Raw genomic sequence first — 18,310 nt, forward strand, 5'->3', positions numbered from 1 at the left:
TGGGACCACTTCATGACCAGCAAGAACCATAAACTTCCCCTTTATTGCTACAGAGGGAACTGTGGAGGCAGTCCCCTGGGGCGCAATACCCTTTTCCTCCCCTGGATTGGCAACTTTCGGTATGCCTTTCCACCCATTCCCCCTGCTTCCCCAAGTCCTGGGCAAGATTCACCGGGACTGAGCAATGGTCATACTGATAGCCCCCTTTTGGCCTCACCAGTGTTGGTTCACCTCACCTTTGTCTCTCCGCTCATCCCCCACTCTGCCTCCATGGACATCTGGATTTCCTCACCCAGGTGTAGGGACATCTCCAGCACCCCAATCCAAGCTGGCTCCACTCATGGCTTGGTATTTGGATGCAGCTCGCAAGTAAACAGGGCATGCTCTACCTTGGTGTGCAAGGTCCTCTTGCACAACAGAAGACCATCTACCAGGGCTTGCTCTCAAGCGAAATGGAAACCACCTGAGCTCACCGCCACCATTATGTTCTAGACTCCAAATCCATTGCTATTCTCTTTTGACCACCTTCTTCAACTCAAACTATTGCTTCTCACCCACCGTGCTATATGGATCCACCTGGCGGCACTTAGTGTCTTCCTCCCTCTGGTGGATGGCTGCGCTATCTTTACTTACCCGACCACTGTTTCCTCAAAGGTCTGCTCAACGTCTTTCGACTAGTGCTTAAGTTGACCCCTTCTTGGGACCTTAATGTTGCTGTCTCTGCTCTGACCAAGCCACCCTTCGAACCCCGCATGATGTGCTTGGTCTCCCACCTCTCAGTGAAGGTGATCTTCTTGGTTGTCATCTTGTCAGCATGAAATGTTAGCAGATTGGCAGCCATGATGGCTGATCCCCCCCCTTTCACTCTCTTCCATAAGTACAAGGTCTCCTTACACCTGTACCCCAAATGCATCCTTAAGGTAGTGTCCACGTTACACCTGAAGCAGTGCATCCACTTCCTGATCTTCTATCCCAGACCCCACGCCTCCCACAGAGCCAGAACATTGCACTCTCTTGATGTCTGCCGTGCACTGGCCTTCTACCTCCAATACACCCATGCCTTCTGCACTTCATCCAGGCTCTTCATTCCCATTGCTGAACATTGCAAAGAACAAGCCCTCTCCTTGCAATGCATTTCCAAATAGATCTCCTGTTGTATTTACGAATGCTACATTCTGTCCAAGATACCTCCACCTCTTGAAGTCAAACTGCTCCAGGGCTTGAGCATTTGGCCCATAAACTGTAAAGTGGATCAGATTAAGTCTGAGCTGTAAGTAGAGCCACATAAATCTCCTGATATCATATTGCTGTGGGAAAACTAATCATCTTTACCACCTATAAATTCTCAATAAACAGGATTAAACAAGAAGCTCTTTCAATGGGGAATTAAAACTGGTGGAGAAATGGGATACTAATGTTCAAATACCCTGTAAGCTTTATGCAGTGTTTCAACAGACGTGTGCTTTTAGGAGGTATCTTAGTAAAGCAGTAAGGCCAGCTGGTTTATACTGATTATTTCCTGAAGAATTATCACCTATTTAATGTCATCTGTAATGCCACATGGCACAGCATACTTTTTCATCGCTGTAAGGTATGGATCTCTGATTTCAGAAGTGAAAATCTTAGAAATATATTTTAACACGAACTGATACAGATGGCTGTCTGGGTTTTTAGTTCTCTCTTGTTATTCCTTTTCTTTATGTGGCCGAGTTTTATGTAGCTAAAACACCACTTTTCTATGGTATTATTTGAAAAAATATTTTAAAACAAGTTCAAGTAAATTATTGAGCCACAATGCAAACGTGTCTCAGTGTTTGAACCACTAGGTTGATGCCATAAAGTATTTATCATTCAGTTTCTGGATCAGCTACTTTAGTTGCAGCGGGTTGTGGCAGTAAAGGAAAGGGGATGCTCCCAGTCTCCCCTGGCCAGCTGTTGCCCCCTTATTGGTATCTAAATAATATTACCAAACACATCTACCAGGCCATCTGCAAAGTCCCAAGACTGAATGCATATCATAGGTCTAAGCCTGGCTTGGTGCACTGATACCATCTACTACCCAAGTGATGCCATCAGATCTCACGTAGGGTGCTCTGGCCAGAAATCTGAGGTGGATTATTTAAGTCGATGGTGAGTTGCTATGTCTTCGTATTATTTTCTCTGCTATTCTATTTGGAAAGAGGTTGCTCCTCCAGTGCCAGCAATCCTTTCACTAGGTAACCTTTCACCTTCATACACACAGCCAATATTGATTCAAATAGTATATTGTTTGCTTGTTTTTCAATTCACTACTGGAAACAAAAAACATATTTTATTCTTCTGGGTTAAAAATACATCCTGCTTTTTGGAAGCCTTAACTTTGTAGACAAAACATATTAATGAATTCCTGGTGCTGATCTTTTTCTCTGTCTTGTCTTTGGTTATATAGGAATCTGCCATTCTGAAATAAGAAATACAATACAATAAAATACTCGTACTGTACTCACTGGGAATTACATGACTGTTTAGTGTTCTGGAGCTGGAGGGGTCTCACTAGCAGCTAAAAATCCAGAATCTATCCACTGGCTTTTGTCTCCAGTGGCTCATTTGCTTTCTGTAGAGGTTAAGGAAATCTTTAAAGGCCTTCAGGCTTTTGACTGGGACTTGAGCATTAATTCTGGTGTGAACCACTATCATGCTAATTTAGTCAGAGACTGGTTTTAGTCAACATTATTTATGACTTTTGGATGCGGTATTTGTTTACTTTAACAGACTGTACTGCCTAATAGTCAACTCTAACCTGTATGTTACAGCCTTTGTTATTTATTAGGATCTTGGATATTTTTTATTTTGTCTTTTTTACTGTATTTTAGTATACAATCTGAATGTAAATGATATTCAGAATAAAATGATTTGAACTAAAATAACATGCTTTCAAATTAATAGCTTTCTGCATAAGATTGCAAAATGCACTCTTTGTCTAGTCCTAAGACCAACAGTTCACAATAAACTATATTATTTTTGTACCTATAAACAGGCTTTAAATATAAAGTACTCTGAAATGAAAGCTAAACAAATTGAGTCTAATACTTGTTTTTCACTAGTGAGAGATTTAGAGGGAAATCAACTCTAAGCTGTGCAAAAAATAGAACCAAATTACTTGCTTCTTTCATAACTCAGATTTCACAGCAGAAATATCCCTTTAACCATTAATTCTATTTGTATTAACTCCATTTGATATTGTGCACTCTAGACAAGATGTTGTTACTTATTCTTCATCATGAAATTTCTCTAGTCTCAAGGGTTTCCAACATCTCTGGTTTGATTTTAAAACTCAGGTAAACTCTTCAACTAATCAGCAACTACATATTTTTCAACATACCCATCAAAACAATTGGGGGGCCCAATCCTTTACATGCATAATTCCCATGTGCCTTTGGGAGCTTTTGGTATGCACGGAATGCGGGATTGGGCCCACATGAGAATCATAGAATATCAGGGTTGGAAGGGACCCCAGAAGGTCATCTAGTCCAACCCCCTGCTCGAAGCAGGACCAATTCCCAGTTAAATCATCCCAGCCAGGGCTTTGTCAAGCCTGACCTTAAAAACCTCTAAGGAAGGAGATTCTACCACCTCCCTAGGTAACGCATTCCAGTGTTTCACCACCCTCTTAGTGAAAAAGTTTTTCCTAATATCCAATCTAAACCTCCCCCACTGCAACTTGAGACCATTACTCCTCGTTCTGTCATCTGCTACCATTGAGAACAGTCTAGAGCCATCCTCTTTGGAACCCCCTTTCAGGTAGTTGAAAGCAGCTATCAAATCCCCCCTCATTCTTCTCTTCTGCAGGCTAAACAATCCCAGCTCCCTCAGCCTCTCCTCATAACTCATGTGTTCCAGTCCCCTAATCATTTTTGTTGCCCTTCGCTGGACTCTCTCCAATTTATCCACATCCTTCTTGTAGTGTGGGGCCCAAAACTGGACACAGTACTCCAGATGAGGCCTCACCAATGTCGAATAGAGGGGAACGATCACGTCCCTCGATCTGCTCGCTATGCCCCTACTTATACATCCCAAAATGCCATTGGCCTTCTTGGCAACAAGGGCACACTGCTGACTCATATCCAGCTTCTCGTCCACTGTCACCCCTAGGTCCTTTTCCGCAGAACTGCTGCCTAGCCATTCGGTCCCTAGTCTGTAGCTGTGCATTGGGTTCTTCCGTCCTAAGTGCAGGACCCTGCACTTATCCTTATTGAACCTCATCAGATTTCTTTTGGCCCAATCCTCCAATTTGTCTAGGTCCTTCTGTATCCTATCCCTCCCCTCCAGCGTATCTACCACTCCTCCCAGTTTAGTATCATCCACAAATTTGCTGAGAGTGCAATCCACACCATCCTCCAGATCATTTATGAAGATATTGAACAAAACCGGCCCCAGGACCGACCCTTGGGGCACTCCACTTGATACCGGCTGCCAACTAGACATGGAGCCATTGATCACTACCCGTTGAGCCCGACAATCTAGCCAGCTTTCTACCCACCTTATAGTGCATTCATCCAGCCCATACTTCCTTAACTTGCTGACAAGAATACTGTGGGAGACCGTGTCAAAAGCTTTGCTAAAGTCAAGAAACAATACATCCACTGCTTTCCCTTCATCCACAGAACCAGTAATCTCATCATAAAAGGCGATTAGATTAGTCAGGCATGACCTTCCCTTGGTGAATGCATGCTGGCTGTTCCTGATCACTTTCCTCTCATGCAAGTGCTTCAGGATTGATTCTTTGAGGACCTGCTCCATGATTTTTCCAGGGACTGAGGTGAGGCTGACTGGCCTGTAGTTCCCAGGATCCTCCTTCTTCTCTTTTTTAAAGATTGGCACTACATTAGCCTTTTTCCAGTCATCCGGGACTTCCCCCGTTCGCCACGAGTTTTCAAAGATAATGGCCAATGGCTCTGCAATCACAGCCGCCAATTCCTTCAGCACTCTCGGATGCAACTCGTCCGGCCCCATGGACTTGTGCACGTCCAGATTTTCTAAATAGTCCCTAACCACCTCTATCTCCACAGAGGGCTGGCCATCTCTTCCCCATTTTGTGATGCCCAGCGCAGCAGTCTGGGAGCTGACCTTATTAGTGAAAACAGGAAAAAAAAGCATTGAGTACATTAGCTTTTTCCACATCCTCTGTCACTAGGTTGCCTCCGTCATTCAGTAAGGGGCCCACACATTCCTTGGCTTTCTTCTTGTTGCCAACATACCTGAAGAAACCCTTCTTGTTACTCTTGACATCTCTGGCTAGCTGCAGCTCCAGGTGCGATTTGGCCCTCCTGATATCATTCCTACATGCCCGAGCAATATTTTTATACTCTTCCCTGGTCATAAGTCCAACCTTCCACTTCTTGTAAGCTTCTTTTTTATGTTTAAGATCCGCTAGGATTTCACCATTAAGTCAAGCTGGTCGCCTGCCATATTTACTATTCTTTCGACTCATTGGGGTGGTTTGTCCCTGTAACCTCAACAGGGATTCCTTGAAATACAGCCAGCTCTCCTGGACTCCTTTCCCCTTCAAGTTAGTCCCCCATGGGATCCTGGCCATCCGTTCCCTGAGGGAGTCGAAGTCTGCTTTCCTGAAGTCCAGGGTCCGTATCCTGCTGCTTACCTTTCTTCCCTGCGTCAGGATCCTGAACTCAACCAACTCATGGTCACTCAACTAACTCATGGAATATGCCATCATGTTTTCTAAGTTTCCTTAATACAATGCAAATTTTATTTCCGAGAGAATTTCACAGGATGAGAACCTCCAAAAAATAATTTTTTAAATTAAATTTTACATATTAGAAATGTTTGACGTATAGTGCAGCCTTTGGTCGTGCAAGTATTTATGAATATATTCAGTAAGCTACAAAGTTACTTTGTGAAGATAAATAAAGGTACATAAAGCTTAAATTTAAAGGTCCAAAATTAGAGCTATAGAGAAGAAAGGAGTCCGCAAAAAAGGAAAGGGAGGGAGATGGAAGTGTGTCTCTAGGGTGGGCTCAGAGGGAGTTTTTACCTTTGACCTCAGTGGCAACAGAATTAGGCCAACACTGAGTGACTTTGAAAATCCCACCCCTAGTTTCCAACCAGTCATAACTAGAGTAGTTCTCAGCGATGTTAGAGGTAAGCCAAGAAGGGCAAGGTTTCCAAAGAAGGAACCTAAAATGTCCAGCCAGGTGCAAACAGGTAATTAAAACCTGAAAAGTGTGTAATCTCTACTTTGGGTACCTAATTACTGTTTTTTGCCTGAGTACTTGTGCTGTGCATGGAAAATTCAGGTGCCCATTTTAAAAAATCTGATGCACAGTGCCTGTCTGATATGTATGCACAATTACTATATGTGCATGTCTAAGTTGTCCATTTGTGAATGCTGATGGAAGCGTGTATTAGATGCAGAATTATGCATGTACATAGTCTGTAATGTTCTTTGTATAACAGCTGAATTGATACTGTGGGTATTGCCTCTCAAATTAAAATAGCCACCTCCAAGACCTCAGAGAAACAGGAGTGGTTGGGCTACAAGATCTAGTGAAAGTCTAAATGAAAATATTAGATATTATTAGCTCATTCTCTCAATCCTCATCTCGTGTATTACTTGATCTTATTAGGTTTAGGCTTTTGTTACATCACTGTTATGTCACAGCCACTGAGCCCAAAAACATAAGAATTTTAAAGAATTATCCTGTTTGTAGTTAGGTGTCTGGGGGAGAGTTCTTTGTAACTGAAAGCTCAAAAATGCGATAGTAAAGATAAAACTATTTGAGCTGGTAACAAGTCAGCTGCAATTTAGTGATTTTGCACATGCTTTAGACCCTAATTCAGGAAAGCACTTGAGCGTGTGTTTAATTCTCACAGACTTAATGGAACTCAAAGCACATATCCTATCTTAGGATATGTTTACACTGCACGAAAAAACAAAAACCCTGCAGCAGCAAGTCTTAAGAGCCAGGTCAACTGAGTGGGGCTTACCACACTCTGGGACTAAAAATAGCAGTGTAGACATTCCTGCTCAGGCTTTAAAACCTGGCAAAGCAGAGAGGGTCTCAGAGGCCTGAACTCCAGCCCAAGTGGCAGTGTCTACACTGCTATTTTTAGACCCATAGCATGAGCCCAAGTCACTTGACTCAGGCTCTCAGACATGCTGCCTAGGGTTTTTTGGACAGTGAAGACAATACCGTTAGTGTTCCATATGTTCACCCTCACTAGTATCTGAGCACCTTCCATGTAAAATCACTAGAGACTTTGCTATTGGACTTCATGGAGTCCATGGCTCATCTCTATTTTGGCATGTAAACTCTGCTGCTTGTACATTTTTCTTTTCTTTTTTTAAACCCTTGTTTAAGCCCTTCTTCCTGAATACCAATGTTTTCCTAAGTGAGGCCCTTAATGTGAAGTAGAACACTCTGGGATGGATATAAGTGAACTCTCTCAGATCCACACCAGTTGGAGTCCGTTTTCTTTTTCATGTTCTTTTTAAGGGACCTTTGTTTCCCTGATTTTATTTTTGCTGTTTAGTTCCTGTAAAACCCTTCACTTTATATCAACTTTGAGCTTTGGTTACTACAATGTGCAATTGCTGTGAAATATGACAATAAATGTCATACTATGTCGTACTAATGGGACAGACTTCCCCCTGCTGCAAAGAACTCTGTGAAGGGGTCTACCTAGAGCAGAAAAAATTGAGGGGTTCCCTGCAAATTTCCCCCTAAAGGGGAAGTGGTTTTAGATGCTGTTGAATTTGCAGAGGGCAAAGCCTCCTGATCCTGGGGATGACTCATGCCTCTTCTGACTTTCCATCCCCTTGGCAGCACAACTCCAGTAGGAAACATGCTGCTGCTGGCTGGGTCCCTCTACAGCTGTTTATAAGCAGCCATGGATTCCAGCAGCACCAACTCCCATTTGGATATCTGTGAGGTAGTAGGGGGTGTGGTGCCACTAATTTGCCCCTGCCTTGTCCCCAAATCCCCTACACAGTTGGCACTTCCTCTCCCTTTCTCCAGGTAGTAGGCAATCGATCCTAAGAGTAATACTTTGCATCTCAGGATATTAAAGTGCTTTACAAACAATGAAATAAAGATTAGACATTGCAGATGTTTTCTATGTATTTGGTTTGATTAAATCTCCACATTTTGGATATTTAAACAACTGTATAGGATTGTTTATAGATGAAACTGCTAGCATTTCAATTAAACCATATTTAAACATAAGCATTATTTATGATATAGGAGAGTCTCTGCTATAAAACAAGTGAATAGGAAACAGTAACCCGAGAATTTATGTGCTCTGTGAGTCTGGCAATTAGAATGTGAAGAGCTGCAATTATTTATCCCTTTAATTTGATAAGTACAGCCGGCTTCAGAGTCGTGACTAGTGCTATACTACATTTCTACTGGATTAGCAATGGCCTTTTATCAAATGACATCAACAATATTATTAAAATCTATACTAAAAATATAACTCTACCAGAGCGAGAATATGCTGTTATCAATTCAAGTTAACGTATATATCAGTATCAAAGAGCATAAATGCTTTTTTGTTAGAACATATTTTGTGCTTGAAGAGAGTCTAATTCAGACGTAGAGCTCTTGTTGTGTTTCTTTGGGATCATCTTTTCTTGTGTGAGACGTAGAGGCACCTTTGTCCTTAACACAGAGGTTCCTGTTTACTTTGATTTTTTGTGGGTGATGATGGTTTCACATCACAGTAGCTAAAACCATATCCAGAAATAAAGTCCTTCTGAGAGATTTCATCTAAATATGATTCATAAACTCTGACAGTGCTCCACATGTTATTCTTCTCCAGAGATTTATGCAAGAGTTCTTTCATTTTCCTGTTCTCTTTGGAGGTAGATTCCCAAACTATTTCAAGTTCACCTTCCACTTCTCTGAAAGAATGAAAATAAAAAAAGAGGATGCTGATTTCAAACATTCAAATCCAGTTTGTTTAAAAGTTCATTTGTACAGTATATACCTTTAACATTTAACAAATAGTGTTATTGCATGATACATGACTTCAAGTACCTGAAATGTTTTGATTAAATTGGTCTCCACTGTGTTTAAAAAAACACATTAAGTATTTTAAAAGGTTAAGAAGAGAGGATGTGATTAGAAGCAAAACAGGAGTTCTGGGCTCATGCATGTGGTTATGGATCCCGCTCAAAGCACTAGCCTGTGATCAAAACAGTTCTTCCTTATTCCTCCACCATTTCTGGGGAACATCATGGGTCAACTTCTCCTGTTACACCAGTGCAACTCCCTATTTAAGTCACTGAGAGTTGTACTTGCATAAACGAAAGGAGAATTCAAGCCCATGTACTTGATTTTGCTCCCTCTCTGGACATCTCTGTACATGGCACTTGTACTGCAGGGATGTTCAAAGAATCTGCCAGCAAAAGTCACTCATACAGTGAGCAGATATTAGCCCCCTTCCTTAGGCATCCAATAGCATCACCTGCAGAGTGCACTTAGCCCCGAGAATAGATCCCAGCTGCTCTTGAGCATCAAGCCACTTCTGACAGTTTCATTGCAAATACTTCTTTTTTTTAAGTTGACTAGTTTTGGGGACAACCTAATCTAATGTTGACAAGTTGATAAAATAACCCTTTGAACAAGCCATGATGATTATCTGCCACTTGCTCTAGGATGCGAAGCATGAGAAGTCTGGTAGATGGTATCTTTAGGCTATCTCCATTACCAAGGAAAGGAGCTGACTTCTTCCTGCACTTCACAGAGCTACCTCATACACAAAAATACTCTCCAAGCACTCATTGCCTGATTGAATTTGACTCACTTCCCTTCTTGTCAGATCTGCTGAGATCACACACACACAGTCTTGTCAGAAGGCAACTGAATGAAAATGGTGGTGATTTGATATCTGTTTGTATCCTAAGCCTCAGGCTTCCTCTGGTCTTGTGCAGTGGCTGGCTTTTATAACTGCACTATGCTTTCGGATAGGCTCACAACCTACTATCTCAATAAAAAGCAGGTGGCTCTCTTCTATTCCCTGTATACCATGTGGTCTCAGATTAGTGCATTCTAGATCAGCCTTAAATAAAGGAATATGTTGACATAAACACTGATGCGTGAAAGTCAGAATCCTTGTATTTGAGTGTAGGATTTTTTAAATTTTGTGATAAAGATCTGTGTGACTTCCAGCTGTTATATGGCAATAAAGGTGTTTCAGCATCATAACATTTAATTGTACTACTCAATTGTGCATCTATCTACATGCTGCCCATACGCTGATATGCAGTGCCACTCTCAGATGTTCTGAATTTTTCTTTTTGGATCAAATGGTCATTTTAAATCTACACCACCTCTCTCTCATACATACACATGCAGCATGTATACACCTTTCACACATATAAGCCTTAAAATCTGGGCTCATTTAAATACGTTTGCCTAATTTTGTGCCTCATTCAGAGGGTAAATATTTTGCTTTGTTTAGACTACAAATTATCCCCTCAGTTCATATTCCAGTATCCATTACTAGACTCTCTACCTTATTCTTGGCTGGACAGACACTGCACAACCTCAGAAGATAAAGAACCACTTGAGAAAAAGAAAAGGAGAAAAGTATGGTGCTAGCGTTGGTGCAAGAAAAGAGGTTACTCCAGCGCCAGTAATAAAGTAAATTATGGTATGTCTGCTTCACATGAAAGTGTAGTTCCTTCCACTGTTTCCAAAATGCTGCTGTCAAAATCACCTTTCTTGCACTGCACTCTTGAAATCCTTCACTAGCTTTCTCTTGCCTTCCAAACCAAGGCCCTATGCTATCCTTCCCTGCCTATAGCTCACTCCCTTGCTCTGCCACGCCTCTCTTCTCATTGCCTCATTTCTATGTTTTTTTAACTCTTGTCTGCATTTTCTTCCACTCCATCCTTTGTGTTTGGAACTTCAGAAATGGGTGAAACCATCTTACTGAAAATGACTCTTCTACTGTGTACATCTGTTATTCAGGCAGGCAGGTATAAAAGAGAAGCTTGCTGACGTTTGTAGGAACTTCACACTACATGCCAAAGATATTCAGGAAGGGCAATAAGAGTACAGGGGAAGAGGATCCTGGATGCTTACTACATTCCCAACAGCACTGAACCAGGGCGAGAAAATGCAAAATTTAAGAGTTTGGAGTGCTGGCTGCTTAGAAAGGCGGAATGTTACATCATTTACATGAGAGATTTTAAGAACTAGACAATGTTAAAAACCTTTGTTTTAATAAGATAATGCTGCTTTCCATCTCAAATTAGACAATGAAACCCACTTTCAAAAGCAGAAACCTAAACAGTAACTAGCAGTGCTGAAGAGAACAGTGAAACTGAAACAATTAAGGCTGCATGAGACTTTTTTAAAGAACTGCTTCTGGAAGTACAGTTTGACCTGACCCTATTGGTGAATAAATATACAGAATAGTAGGTGAAGAGAGTGGGTGTCTCTGAGGTACAGCAAAGGAGTACTTGTGGCACCTTAGAGACTAACACATTTATTTGAGCATAAGCTTTCGTGAGCTATAGCTCACTTCAAATAAATGTGTTAGTCTCTAAGGTGCCACAAGTACTCCTTTTCTTTTTGCGAATACAGACTAACATGGCTGCTACTCTGAAACCTGAGGTACAGCGGAAGTTTCAACAGGACAATTATTGTGTCCTTTATGAGAGAAATTGAGTCCACCTCAGAAAGGAAATAAAATTAGTTTAGTATGGATCATTGCATCAAGACCTTTCTTAGCCTCTCCAGGTAAATGCAGGTATTAGCATATATCCTTGGCCAAATTTCTCTTCACTGTTGTGCAGAAGGCTGTGTGCTAGTTTCTACAGAAACACTGAAATGCAGTCACCGCTAGAGAAAGCGAAGTGTTGTTAAATTTAGTGTGACAGGCCTTATAGTGTAGAAATGTGAAACATTATTCAGGGTGGGGAGAATAGCACATCTTAAATATTTCTGATTTTCTCCCTCAGACCTTTTGTAGCCACTTCGCCCAAAAGTGGCTTAGAATTAAAACTGTGTGTTAAAAAGGGGTTTTATGAATTCATTTTGGTGACAAGTGTTTAAAAAAATAAACTCCTCCTCTGACACTTCCAGTCTCTCTGGAGCACACCCAGAAGCCTTCACTCCTACTGAGGGGATTTCTGGGGAGTAAATGCTGTCCCTATACCACAGAGAGGAAAGTAAAACAAGCCCTGAAATGCACCTTTTCATATCTCAATTCTTTTGTGAGATTTAGTTTTATCCAAAAAAAAAAAAAAAAGGAAGCGCCCATCAAATGGAAGGTCTTCTGTTGTTTGCTGTATGTCAGGGGTTATAGCAGAATTATATAGCCAAGATACTGTCCTCATTACAATTGCAGAGATCAAAATTCTAAAGGAACCATCAATAATATTCAAGGCAGATGGAATAGATGTCTTCACAACCGGACTGCCCTCTGCCAAAAAGCCTTTGAATTGTTCCCTGGAATCCATGGGGAATTTCTGTACAAAACCAACAAACAAAGCTAACAGTGCCTGCTGATTAGTTGCATCCATTTTTGGGGGGCTGACTTGAACCTCCCTTGCCTTGACCTCTCATTGGCAGGCACGACTACGAAGGAATTTTGGGCCAGATGAGTGTAAAACCACTGAAACCCCATGGCAGGCACATGGGAAATGCTTGTCAGTGTGTTTGGCTGTGGGAGCCAACAACACAGGTCTATTCCATAAGGCCTTTGCTGGCTCTGAAAGTGCCTCATTAATTGGGATGCTACCCTTCTCAAGTCTGCACCTTGGGAGAATGTCCAACAGCTTGTGGGTATTCTGTAAAAACTTGGTTTGTATAATGATCACAGAGGCCATTCTTCAAAGCAAATTCTGATTAGGATTTATAAACTTCTGGGACTGTGAGGATGAGCCTGGAACTACTGAGCCCTCTGGGGAGAGCAAGGATAAATTGACTGGAACCAAAGTAGCCGCCTAAGACAGAGCTCATTCCTCCAATAGCTCATCTTGTTGGGCTGGTTGTACAATAGGAAGAGCTTCTAGTTGCTTTTCTACTACATGAGGTTCTGATATGGATGGTTCTGGGGACCTTCTGGAACAGGGTGGAGCTCTAGATCTGGAGGATCAAAGAGTCCCCTAAGGGTTTCACATCAGCCAGTATAGCATTGGAGGCCAAAATGTCTCAGGCTGCACTGGCTTCTCCTTGCTGTGTGATTGGTACAAATCCTGGTACCAAGGTTGTCCATCTTAAAGTGGCCTGGATGATTCACTGGACTTTCTGTGGCTTGGAGGGGATTAAGAAGAGCTAGACAAGTCTGACCCAGACTGAGAGGGGCCCTCCGAATAATCATTCGGCATAAGAAGCACCCAACCAGGCAGGGCTACTTGATGACTAAATCTGTCCAACTCCCAGCTGGGCAGAGACAAGGCTGGTACTGGTGGTGCAGTTGGCAAGGTGAATGTTTCTCAAGAAGCAGGTTCTGTTGGAGGCAGTGCATAGCCTGGCATCAACACGCAGGCTGACAAAGGCCCTAGCACCGGTGCCAACGTTGAAGACTCTCTGAGGACCAATGGAGAGTGCACTTGGGTGCTGGAAGATGCAGATGAGGCAGTCTCCGATTGTTTCCTTTGCCCAGATGCCAGCAACATTCTGTGTCCGGTGCTGAAAAGGTTGAGGGCCTGGGAAGAGACGAAGGTAATAACCGCCCTGCAGACTCCTGCATCAACGGCAAATCGGGCAGACAAAATGGTTCTTCACCACTTCATATGCCTGAGGGGTCATAGGCACTAAAAGAGGCATCACTGAAACAGCTTGTGTTGGTACCAGGCTCAATAGCCACCATGAAGACGGATGTGCAGTTGACGGTACAGTAGGAGGGGGTTTTTTGCCTTGGTAGTGGGAGACATGGGCTAATGCCCCAGTTCTACTCTGGGTACCTGGTGAATCTCATTGTTGCTCCAATCTCTTTGAGGTGGAAGATGAACTTCTCTTGGAGCAGGAACAGCTCCTAGCAGTCTTATGGATTTTTTGCAAGGGACCTAGGTGACCAGATTGCAAGAACAAAATATCGGGACACATGGGGGGATGCCCGGCCCCGACTCTGACCCCTGCCGCAAGCCGTGGATCAGTTAGGGGTGCATGGCCCCGGCTCCCACTGCAAGTGGTGGTCTCAGCTGGGGAAGGGGGTTGAGATGCAGGAGGGAGTTCAGGGTGCTGAGACCAGAAGGGAGTTTGAGTGCAGGAGGAGGCTCAGGGCTGGGGGTTGGGGTGTTTACCTCAGGCAGCTCCCCGGAAGTGGCGACATCTCCCTCTGGGACCTAGGCGGAGGAGCAGCTAGGTGGCTGTGCGAGCTGTCTCACCCGCAGGCACTGCCCCCGCAGCTCCCATGGGCTGTGTTTCCTGTCCAATGGGAGCTGTGGAGCAGGCACGCATGGCAGGGGCAGCATTCAGAACCCCCCTGGCCGTCCTTGCACCTAGGACCCAGCGGGAGATGACGCCACTTCTGGGGAGGTGCAACGAGCCAAGTAGGGAGCCTGCCAGCCCCGTCACAACTGGACACCCGGGAACCCTACAATATTGGGACAAATGGCATCCTGATCATATGTTGGTCGGGACGCGGGACAAAGTTAAATATTGGGACAGTCCTTATTTTATCAGGAAGTCTGGTCACCCTAGAGGGACTCTACAGGAGAAAGATTGACCTCTCCTTCTGCATGAAGAGGAGTGCAAGTCCAAAGGCCTGTTCAAACTCTCTGCCATAGTAACAGTTGACTATGCATGGAGAGAATGATCTGGTGCCAGTGCTGAGGTAAGCCTCTGGCCTGTTCGAGGAGGTGCAGCTTGAGGTGTAGATCCCTGGAAACTTGAGTATGTTTCTTGAAGGGGTGGCAAATGCAACTCCTCTCCTTGATGTCCTTCCCCAAGATGCAGCAAACAATGTGTGTAGGGATCGCTTTAGGAATAGATACCTCACACAAAGATCAGTGATTGAAGTCCAGAGAGTGCTGCATGCCCCTGGAGCGTACCACCGCCAACTACATTAACAAATAAACTAGAAATAAAACCTGAAAACGATAAAGGAAACCTGTCTAAAGGATACTAACTGCTAACTATTTACAGAGTTAAATAAGCTAAGAGCTAGCTATGTCGCAGAGAAAAGTGTGAGGAGAACCACTCACGGAGTTCCAACTCAGGCTGTGAGCGGTTGTCCATCCCTGGAGGTCAAGGATGATCTCTTTCACAGGTTTTATTTTTTATTGATCCTTTGGTGACTGAGGAGTCCAATCGCTGAGCCACAGGCTCATTGGCAGGTGTTGCAGGTGGTGTTGGAAGTCTGGGTTGGGCCACAATTGCTGAATGACAGTTGGCTGTCCTATTCTGGCATTTTTCTGCAACCAGGGCAAGGCGATTTTCCTCCAAGAACGTATGTTCCCTCTCTGAGGAGTCTTTGCCAGTTATCCCTGTCCTGGGCTACTGTTTCCCAGTGTGTGGTGTCAACACGATATCTCTTGATGTTTATCTTGAGGATGTCTTTAAAGCGTTTCTTTTGGCCTTCCCATTTCCTTTCTCCTTTGGTGAGAAGGGCATACAGCAGTTGTTTTGGTATGCGTACATCAAGCATGCGCACGCAGTGCCCATGCCACCTCAGCTGGTGCTGAATAATCAGGGCCTCAACGCTGAAGACGTTGGCCTCTGTGAGGATACTGGCATTAGTGTGGCAATCCTCCTACTTTATGTTGAGGATCTTCCAAAGAAAGTGTTGGTATTCCAGGTTTTTCAGGTGTTTTCTTTAGGTCAACCAAGTCTCACAGCCATAGAACAGAGTTGGGATTACCACCGCTTTATAAACTAAAAGTCTAGTATGTGTTCTGATTATGTGATTGTAGAACGCACAGCGCAACAGTCTGCCAAAGGCAAGGCTGGGACAGAGGATTCTGTGCTGAATCTCGACATCTATGTCTGCCCTCTGAGAGATGGCTGCCAAGATAGGCAAAGTATTCTACATTTTCCAGTTCTTCTTTGTCAGTGTAGATCTTCCTTGTTGGGAAGGATGATTGACCAAGAGCTGGCTGGTGGAGAATTTTTGTTTTGTTGATATTTAGAGTTAGCCCTAGGCTTTTGTAAGCTTCAGAGAAGCAATTATGGGCTATTTGTAGATCCTCCTTTTTGCAACTACAGCACAATCATCTGCATACTGGAGTCCGGTTATTGTTGCCGATATTACTTTATTTCTGGCATGGAGACGAGAAAGGTTGAAGAGGTTGCTGTCGGTCTAATATTGGATGCCAGTGCCCTGTGGAAGATGGTCTTGAGTTAACATTTTCATAGTTGCTAAGAAAATGGAGAAAAGGATGGGTGCCAGTACGCAGCCTTGTTTTATGCTAGTTTGGATGATGAAGGGCTCAGAGGTAGAGCCACTGCACAGGAAGGAGACAGTCATCTGGTCATGGAGGAGTCTTACAATGGTAATAAATTTGCTTTCACAAGATTTTCCACCAGGGTGGATTTGATTTAAATCATGATTTAAATAACTCGTCAGGAAGACTCTATTTAATCATGGATTTCTACATAAAAGTGCATTCTTATTGATTGTTATAACCTTAATAGATATTCTTCACAACTCTGAGATAGATGAGACCCAAACTGGGTCTCTTTTACAGCCTGCTGCCATTATCCAATGAAGTTGAGCTGTAGCTCATGAAAGCTTATGCTCAAATAAATTTGTTAGTCTCTAAGGTGCTACAAGTACTCCTTTTCTTTTTTGCATTACAGGTTTTCCCTTTGAGTGAGAGAATGGTATGGTAGATCTCAAATCAATGAAGGCTACACTCAGAAAGACCTCAAGACTTCTGGAATGTGCTGCTCAAACAGCTTCACTTTTGTTTCTACTGCCTGTCTCCGTTCTCACATTTATCTCAAGACTTGCCCCCCCAACAATCTTCTGTTCATTGAACTTTTTGAAACTTTGCACTTTTAGAGAGGATTGACTCTGTGTACACAAATTTGCAGAGGGAAAATAGGATTATTTCTCACCTCTATATATTTATTATTTATGTATTTTAAAACATTTTTGCTTTTAACAAGCATGTTATCTCTGGAGACATAAATCCACAGTTTGAGAACTGCAAAACTAAGCATCTCTGATGGTATCTTCGAGACTTAGCACTGAGTCCCATTGGGTAGATAGAAAGATTAACCTAAAAATCTATACAGAAGACCCTGGAACCCCACAAGATTGGGTCCCTAATCCATGAACTATTGGAATTCATTTACAAAACTTTTCTTAAACATTACATGAATATATTCTCGCATACTATAGAATTGGAATTTATAATCCCTATTGCATGAGATCTTTGAGCTAAAATGTATCTTAATTAAAACTATCTTGAGATCAGTTTTTTCCTCAAAAAGCATATTATCAAAAAAATCTGATGTAAATAAAAAAATCTGATTTAAAAAAAAATTTTTTAAATCATTGATTTTTATCCACCCTGTTTTTCACAGAGCCTCACAATTGACACAGTCAAAGTCTTTGATCAGATTGATAAAGGCCATTGCAGCTCCTGTTGTTCTTGACATTTTTCCTGGATCTGACTGCAAAAATCATGTCAGTGGTGCATTGTGTTGGTCTGAAGCCATACGGGGACTCTGGAAATACTTCCTCTGCAAGGGTGGCGGGGTCTGGCTTGCTATTGCCCTTTTCAGTCACAGGAATCTGGATTTAATCACAGCAAGACCACCACAGTCCTCATCAGTCTCCAAGGGAGAACACAGAACTTGGCGGCTACAATGGGGGATCTTTTAATCCCTGGATTCCATTAAAAGTCCCTGTTTTCTCTTTTTTTTACACCATTCCTTCCCCATCTTTTCCATGTAATGCTCCTACTTCACAGGGACCCGTTGCATCCCTCCAGAAGGAATTTCTTTAGGTCCTGCACTGACATTAGCATCCTGTTTTGACATTGTCTGTAAAGGCCCTTAGTTTAGTAGATTTCCTCTCAAAGACCTGTGCTAAACATCATTCTGTCTTGTGTGCCAGCTATTCATTTTGGTCAAGAGTTAATAACTCTACATCTAAAATTAGCATTTTTAAAGTGGACATACATCCAGCAGTGAATAAATATCCCACTTCTAAACATGACTGTACAAGATAATAATCTTCTGTTTGTTTCTCATTAACAAATGATTGCCTAACTTATTAAAGATGAAAATGCAATTAAAATCACAACTATGCTAAAGAGTGATGAGATTGAATACCCTACTTTCTGCTACCAAAAAGTGTGACTACTAAGGTGTTTTAGGAGAATGAACCCAATGGAAGGAGAGCA

The 18,310-nt window shown here is 42.7% G+C and overlaps 2 protein-coding genes across 10 annotated transcripts in view; one reads left to right on the forward strand and one right to left on the reverse strand.

Moving 5' to 3' along the window:
• LOC140896285 (E3 ubiquitin-protein ligase RNF182-like) overlaps positions 1-18,310 on the forward strand; it is a 69,275-nt gene that overhangs the window by 28,604 nt on the left and 22,361 nt on the right. The window lies entirely within an intron of this gene.
• Positions 5,465-18,310, reverse strand: part of CEP89 (centrosomal protein 89) — a 133,774-nt gene continuing 120,928 nt past the window's right edge. For all 4 annotated transcript variants that reach the window (XM_073307850.1, XM_073307847.1, XM_073307849.1 and 1 more), the window contains one exon: positions 5,465-8,899. In XM_073307850.1, the coding sequence (XP_073163951.1) occupies positions 8,659-8,899 (241 nt within the window). In that variant the 3' untranslated portion in view covers positions 5,465-8,658. The remainder of the gene's footprint in view (positions 8,900-18,310) is intronic.

Source organism: Lepidochelys kempii, chromosome 12, assembly GCF_965140265.1.
Source record: "Lepidochelys kempii isolate rLepKem1 chromosome 12, rLepKem1.hap2, whole genome shotgun sequence".
Lineage (NCBI taxonomy): Eukaryota > Metazoa > Chordata > Testudines > Cheloniidae > Lepidochelys > Lepidochelys kempii.